The 8,514-nt window shown below is 39.9% G+C and overlaps 1 protein-coding gene across 5 annotated transcripts in view; it reads left to right on the plus strand.

Annotated features, from left to right (window-relative positions):
- The window catches only part of csnk1g2b (casein kinase 1, gamma 2b), a 31,323-nt gene that overhangs the window by 9,070 nt on the left and 13,739 nt on the right, over positions 1-8,514 (plus strand). For all 5 annotated transcript variants that reach the window (XM_020602816.1, XM_020602817.1, XM_020602818.1 and 2 more), the window contains one exon: positions 4,546-4,615. In XM_020602816.1, the coding sequence (XP_020458472.1) occupies positions 4,546-4,615 (70 nt within the window). The remainder of the gene's footprint in view (positions 1-4,545; positions 4,616-8,514) is intronic.

Genomic DNA, 8,514 nt, shown 5'->3' on the forward strand with positions numbered 1-8,514 from the left:
GATTGAAAGCTGATATGTTACACTGACAGGCTTTTCCAACTTTCTGAGTCAGTGTAAATGTCAGTTAACATCAGTGTAAAATGTAAAGAAAGGCTGTTTTATTCAGACCTCTCTTAGGTGCACCTGATAATGATGGCAGACATTGTATTTTAATTGCCATGGAAGCCATTTTGACTGTTGACAATGTGATAACATGATACACCATTAATTGTACTCATGCTGTTTATCCATTCATTTAGAGTAGTTCCTCTCCCAGAGCCCTTTACATGCACAACATTTTTTAATACAGTGAAAATTATTCATCTGGCCTAAATCATGACAGTAATTCTTAATCCGTCTATGAGGTGAACCTGGGTCAAAGGCCACAATTACCTGACTCCATTCATCTACAAAATAATCTATAGGACATATAATTTGATACCCAGTACTGGCTGATTTCAGGCAGAGGCTGATTATCACACTGGGTTTTGGGAAGCAGCTGGTGGCTCCATCTGGGTGTGTTAAATCTGAGCTGAAACAGTAGAAGTGCTGGGCACCGGCCAGCTGTTGTTTCTGACACCACTCCCTCCTTAACACCTCCCAGCCATAGACACCTCTGATCATGAAGAGTGCTTGACCAGAGAAACACACATCCTGATCCTCTGAATTGGTTTTAGCCTTACAGTTAGCATCGTTAATATTATGACGGCTGCCTAGTAGAGATGCACTATGACATTTGAGTTGCTCTCTCTAAGAAGAGAGGCGTTACTTTGCCAGTTGTATATTGTGAAATGGTTTACAGGGAGCCAGGCAAAGGTCAGACTCTATTCTGGTCCTTGAGCATAAAGCTGGGTGTGTTTCCCTGTACATGGCGCAAACAGCCATAGGTACACACACTCTGAATGCCCATGTAAACAAAATAAATGTTTGTGTGTTACACTGCATCGTTGGGGCTGTCTGTTTTACTTTACCATGCTGTTGTAAAATGCTACATCTTGTTCCTGGGGTTAAGCAGCAGTTTCTTGTATTTCATCAGTCCATGGCATCATGGATCTAGTAAGACATTTTGTGCAGTTAGTAATTTTACATATTAGCAAACTGCTAAACTTGTATTGGTTGCAGACAACAAGCTACTTGTGTCATCGATTAATCTGCCAGTTGGTCCAACTCCTTTAGACTACAGTCTGATATTTACTTAATTGCTTGTTAAATATGTATCCGATATGTAGTTGTGTTTGAAATAATGGCTGTAGCCTACAAATTTTGACACCTTATTTTTCATGAGCTTCATGAAGGTTTTGTTTCAGAAAGAATGTTTATAGTGTGTCTTCCCACACAAATGAACTTTTGGGTCGAGAAGAGACATGGTGCCGAGAGGACATAAAAACAGACAAATTTTGGCCTGCTATCAAGTTACTCATGGGGTCAATGTTAATTAGTGACAGCTGAGATCAGCTGCTGACTGACATTTGCAGATTTAAGCAGTGAAAGCGACAGGGATCTAAAAATGAGAAGATGCCACCTGAATGAATTGTACACTTCTAATGTTTAATTATCCTATAACCTTGTAATGTGAAGAAACTCCTTGAGATCGTGCAGCAAGCCTAATTTCCCCATGGGGGCAAATAAAGAATCCATCTCTCTTTTACATTTCATAGACTTAGGATTAATGACAAAAAAGTTGAAGATTAATTTGTATTGAAAGCAGAATTAAAATGTTAATTCATGAATCTAGGGCTCAGTAGAATACGTCACAATACTGGCAATCACAGGAAGGCCTATCAGGATGTATTGCTGTATTGATTGTTTCTTGCAGCTAGTGTCATGGCTGCTCCTGATAAAGCTTTGTTTTCAGATACCAGACTAAGCAAGCTAGAGAAATCACTTTGGTTGGAGCCTGTTACTGTGGTCTTAAAAATAGGTTCTCAGAAAGCTGGAATTAAACATTTCCTGTATTGAAAACGTCCTGTTGTGGGTCTCGTGCAGAAAGCCACCATTCAATGACAATTTGTTTTTAGATTAGTTGAACCCAGATGCACAGAGAAACACAGGGCTGCAGTGTGGAACAGTTGATGTGGAGAGGTTACTGTAGCAGCAGGACAGACAGGGGAGCACCCTTCTGTCCTGTGAGTCAGCTGCCCTGGATATTGGCCAGCACACTTGGCAAGAAGCTGCTCTCTATATGCCCCGACACAGGCAAACCACAGCTTCCACTCCAGTTGAGTTAAGTATTACAAACAAGTTGATATTAGGGTCAGTCAGAGTTATCAAAAACCTTTTATTTTATAAAGTGGCCTCTGATACAAAATGATACAAATATGAAAAAGCAGTTTTGCTTCCATGTTAACACAAAAATGTTCTAACACTATCATCATGGAGAGTTTCTAAAGGGTTGTGGTGGGTAGCTGACTAATTTGTGACATAGTACTAGTGACTTTTTTTTATATCATAAAGCTCCTGCAGGGGCAGCCCTGCTGTGGCAGAGGAGGGCTGTCGTTGAACATGTCAAATCAGGAAGCAGATCAAAAACTATCTGATACATGCAGGAGCTGAGAAAAATCCTTCTCATATGCAAAGATGTTACATCAGACATTTGCAGCTTGGCTCTGGTCAGTTCCACACACACAGCTGAGCCCATCTGCTGAGAGTAGAGATGACTCTTAAGAATATAAAGCTGCCATAAGGCTCAGTTTCCTATTGTGAGCTGTTTTAAAGGTTCCCGTGGTTTGGAGCCATCTGCTTTGACTCATTATTTATATATTTTATATTTACTTTCCCTCTCCTCCCTGGCATGGAACGACTTGTGGATTACATGCTCATTGTATGTGTTAATGTTGGAGGTGGATGATGCTACAGCTGTTTCCTGCTCTGCCTCCCAGACCAGTCACTTTTCCTCCTCCCACCAGTGTCCACTCCTTCTTAATCCCTCATTTCTTACACTGAAACTGAACTAGTGGCCAGTTTTACTCAAAGGTCTAGACAGGCACCAGAGGAGAAAATGCTCCTGATTTGATAAAGGCCTAATGGAGTGAATGTGGGAGCTTAACAGCCTTTCAGCTCAACGTTTATATAATTTAAAATAAAAGTGCTTTGGAACTGGGTGCACATGGAAAACAACTTTTAATATTAACTCTCACTTCAAGCACCCATTGCTAGACAGTTTTAGGCATTTTCAGATTTTTGTAGAGTACCTAGTATAATTCACAGAGAGCAAGCTTCTCTCCATGAAGCCTCCTCTGTTGCATGCCATGCACATCTCTCTACACTGTCAAAGTGAAAAAGCCAAAATATATTCTTGATAAATGACTGAAATGATTACTCAAGTATGAAAATAGTTGTTGCTTAATGGACTAATCATGCAATTCCTCATTTGCAGTTTCACTTAAATGCAAACACCAACACTTACAATTGGAATAAAAATGATGGTTTGGCTCTTTCATAATGTCAGGCTTATCATACGTACCTTATGTGAATTTAACCAGCAGAATAATGAATGTCTTTTTTAGGTATGTCAAACCAGTATTTGTAGACAGTGTGTGAGATGGAGGATTGCATACTGCCACTGTGGCTCGGCCTTTGGAGATTAAGGAAAGAAATTAAGATGGCTGTGTTTGTTCTGTCCTCTTCATGCTTGTCTATAACGCTCTTGTCATCATGATATTGGGGTTAATCAGATTACATTTTAGGTTGTAAAGCTGCAGCTAGCGATAAAATGAACAACATGTCCTAGTAGGTTGATTATCAGCCATTTTATAACAAAAGCCTGCTGTTTACCAGCTGAAACTGGTCTTTATCCTCTTATGTCCCACAAGTGTGACCTGAGGCTTAATAAAGTTCTATTAGGCTTACACATAAGGAAACATTTTACTGAAGATGTTTAAGTTAACTGCAGGCAGAGGTAATCATGCTGATGCATATGCAAGGTTGTCACTCACAAACCACTTTCTTCACTTAGGGGAAAGCTCTTAAGCCCATCATTTATGCTTCTGCTGTGTTGGTCTGTAATTTCCCTTCACTTTGTGAAAGTGTGTGATGCTTGCAATTTAGCTCTTTTACAAATTTCCAGTGTGATATTTTCTCCATTGAGAATAATGTTATACCAGGGTTTACTGAACCAATCCAGCAGCATGTCATTGTAAACAAAGCAGGACATCTGCATGTTTTAAAAAGCACTGGTTTCAGTTTTGTCAGACTTAAAAAAAAGACTTAAAATTTCATTTACTAAAGTACTGTGTATTGATTTTAGCCCACCATTGGCAGACACATTTGGCTGCTTTTAAAATGTACTCATCTGTGATTTTTATTTTTCTGTTTTTGTTTGTTGAGTAGAATTGCGTGTTAATTTCATGGAAGAAAATATTAAAAGATCAATGAAAACCAGCAGGAACATTGCTCATACTCTGTTCACTATGACTGTGAAACAGATATTACATTTCATTCTTTGCGTTAAAATGTCATGATGAGCCCTGCAGAAACCCTGTAAGGAATGTTTATATTTTCCATTCATTCATCTGTCAAGTCATATTTAACATTCTTGTTCTTGTCTTTTTCTCATTTCCTTTTCAGGAACCTATAAAGTCCAGGGCGCCACAGCTCCATTTGGAGTATAGGTTTTACAAACAGTTGGGAAATTCAGGTAAGAGAGACTCTACCTGTGCAGTGTCTAATAACACAGCATCACAGTGATGAGTTGAATGTGAACAGGCCTTTCATATGAGATTTACTGGGGAATGAAAACTCAGACCTCAGAAACAGATGCGCACAATCGTGACAAAAATAGAGAGGGAAGGATGCATTTTCAAATCCATCTGCATAAGTGTGGACATGTACCAGGCAAACCGACATGTGAACACAACTCTAAGGGCTGCCATTTGGTTGCCTTCTCTACAGCACAGCCTACAACATCTTGCCAAGATGCAAAGTTGTGGCTTGAGGTCTGCAGCTCTTTGATCTGGTCAGCTAGTTACAGAGAGTGAGAGCTCCTCCCAACCCAGTTGGTTGGGAGGAACTGGGACTTGATTTGCTGCATAGCGCTGCCTGCTTGGCTGGCTGTGTGGAAATGCTCACCTGTCGCTTGTACAAGTGAGTGTGTAGATGCATATATGTTGATTTGACTGGACTACGACACCTATGCCACATCTTTAATTCCGAGTCATATGCAAACATGCCACCGTTACTTAGTCAAACTGACAGGAGCAAAATGACAAGATGCTTGTTCTGCCTCCTGGTCCTGTCGCTTTTTGTGCTGCAGCCACACCCACCCACATCCCAGTCACTCATTTATTTGTCCCTGATCCCAGACCAAATCTTTTATAGTCTAGAAAATTAAGGTATCAAGTCCCAGTTTACTTTTAATTACAGAATTTAGTCCCAAATCATTATGCTCCCTCCCCTGCACTTTGCCGCTGCAGGGCTCCAGACTAACTTTTTTCACTAGTGCTCTTGTTCTTCTCAATCCTTTTTGTCCATCCCCAGATGACAAAGGCATCTTTGGCATCATAACTTCCTACAGTAAAAATGATTCAGTATCTGTAATTCTTGTGTACAATTAAATATTGTTAAATTAAATAATTTTTCTGCTACATTATATCTCAAAAGCTCTGTTATACTTTTTAAATCACCAGATTTATCCCAAGTAACTACGAGGTCCTTTGCAGATTCATATTGTTATAATAAAAACAAACTAATAAATTCTAATTATATTATTGTAGAGTAACTTACCTAACATTATATGCAATAAATGTATACATACATACAAATAGCTTCAAGGATTCACTTACTACTTCCTGCCACACATACTTGTGTTTCTCATTCTAAGACACTTTGGACAGTTTGAATGCTTGGTCCTCTTGTTGCAGTGATCCTTCCCCATCAGACAAGTGTGTGTGTGTGTTGTTTTAATTTAGTGACACACCTGCCACCTTCTTGGCTCCTTTTGCCAGGGCAGAGCAAAAGCCCTCCACTGCCAATAAGGAGGTGGGGGTATTATAGTCCTTGTCTATTTATAAATGCCTTCTACAAGCAGTCTGACCGTTATGGTGTGTCTACTTGGAAAGCTTCACAGTATGCTCTGCCTCCCTAATTGACTGTGTGCTGCCTGCAGACAGTGCAGGGAAACTCTCCAACGTGCACTGCTAGCAGGGTGTGACCTATCTTTTTTTTTTTTTTATGGCAGTTTTTGTTTTAAGCTGTCATTTTGAACTGTAAGTTAATTTCCCACAATACCTGCCCTCCATACACAAACCTAACAGGAACTGTAATTACTGTAGAAACCCTCCAGTCTAGGCTTGTCTCTTGTCTGCCTTTGGTTATTTCTTCCATTGTATTAAACACATCCTGACCATCCCTCCTTCCATTGTGGCCACTGCTGGTCGCTCAGTGTTGCTCTTATTGACTGAGGTCTGTGGTTACACTGTACAGTATGTAAATATTTTAGCCCTTACGTAGAGCTAGAGGTGGGGAATACACACAGGTAGAAAAATACAGCATGCTCATGTGAAGCCATGGTACTGTTTCCATATGCACAATTGAAAATCTATACTTCCTTTTACTATTCTTTACTTGATTTCAGCTGTAATCGCTGCTACTGAATTTCCTTAGTCGGAAGGCACATCCTACTTTGTCCTGAATAGCGTAGTTAGGTCAGGACTTTGCCTCCCAAGTGACGCCAGGTGCTTGCTCAAGGGGGATTTGTTGGGTTTTTCCTCTATGATGATAATAATAATAATTAGGTCTTCTAGACCTTACTTTGCAAGGTGTCCTGAGATGACTTTTGTTGTGATGTGGTGCTCTACAAATAAAATTGGATTGAATTGAACTAGGATGAATCTATGGACTGCATCTGTTTCCAGGGAGGAGAATGCTTGTTATGCTGTTATATTTCTATAGAACAATCCTATATGCAATATTTTTATGATACTCTACTATGAAACCATACACTACATGACAGGTAGTCTGACCTGACAGTTTAGCATGGAAGGAATCGAAGCGATAGGTTAAATCTACCATGTTAGCCCTGCACAACGTAAGAGCCTCAAATATGTCACAGCATGGACTACTCAGTGCTTAACCCCAGGAGCAGCTTATCTACACACTGTTAATTCCCAGCTGTTGGGAATTCTGCCTCCCACAAGTTTCTTTAAAAATTGACAACGGACCTTTCAGTTGTTCTTGGTAGTAAAAGCAGTGTTACATATAGTTATTAAAATGTAATGGTACTGTAGAAGTAAAACAAGAAATAACTTTGTGCAATGTTTAGTGGTATTTCACATGCTGACACAGCTCATGTGGTCATGGAGCCATGATTGCATCATTGCATAGGTTAGTGCAATTACTGTCGTATATATAATGAGGTTTCCTCTTGAATGTTATTCATTGATGTGTATCATACCTATGATGGCATGGTTTATCATGTCAGTGTCAGGCATGATGTTATGTTTACGTTCTTGCAAATCGTCGACTCGTATGCATGTCATGTACAAAATTTTATTGAAAACAAATTGCAGCGTTCAAATTTATAGGGCTATGTTTGCTACTATGAGACAACATATAATCAGCACGTTTGACATACTGTATCTTCAAAACTTAACTGAGCTAGATCCTGAAGAAAACCCCCATTACTGAAATATTGGTTTTCTTGAATAACTTTGAGCGCTGTCTAGTTGCTGCTGTATTTTTCCCCACTAGCTTTAAGGCCAGTGGCATCTTGTAGGATTGTTGTGCTTATGATCTGTATTGCATTTGTAGTGCTAGGCTCAGTCTGTGCACGCATGAGCACTGATCACATTTCAACCTTGTGAGAACCTCTCTGGAGCACTTGGTCTAATGGAAGTCACCTCTCCTCCTTTCTCAGTGCACTCCACTCCATAATCTAAATCTTTAATATGTGTTCACTCCCCTCTCCTCTTTGGCCGATTCCCCTCTTCTCTAGCCATTTCCTTTCTGGCCCTTCATTGTAGGACTACACCGCCTTCAGCTCTGCGTTGCCTGAAAGGCCTGCCTAAAGATGCAATAGTTTGGATTGCCTTAAATTGTCAAGACATCGGGGCCAGAGCACCACTATTGCTTGCTTGCAGCAAAAGCCAGGACATTTCCCACAATGCTGAATGCAGCTGCAAGATGTTTATGCGTGTGTGTGTGTGTGTGTGTGTGTGTGTGTGCACACTCGCTGGCCACTTTATTAGATAAACCTGTACAATTGTATGCAATTCAGTGCAACACTTATTCTGCCTTAACATCTGTGTTTCTGAAGCACAAAATGTTTGTTTTTGCTGAAATTGTCAGAAATGTATAAATTAAATGATATGTTTATTATTGAGGTCATAGTTAAAGGTGGTGTTGTACTGGATTGCATCATATTCAGAGGTGTTCCTAATATTCTGACCCTGTCATGTACAGTGGGTACGGAAAGTATTCAGACCCCCTTAAATTTTTCACTCTTTGTTATATTGCAGCCATATGCTAAAATCATTTAAGTTCATTTTTTTCCTCATTAATGTACACACAGCACCCCATATTGACAGAAAAACACAGAAT

The sequence above is a fragment of the Monopterus albus genome, unplaced genomic scaffold (genome assembly GCF_001952655.1).
Source record: "Monopterus albus unplaced genomic scaffold, M_albus_1.0 scaffold58.1, whole genome shotgun sequence".
NCBI classification, from domain to species: Eukaryota; Metazoa; Chordata; class Actinopteri; order Synbranchiformes; family Synbranchidae; genus Monopterus; species Monopterus albus.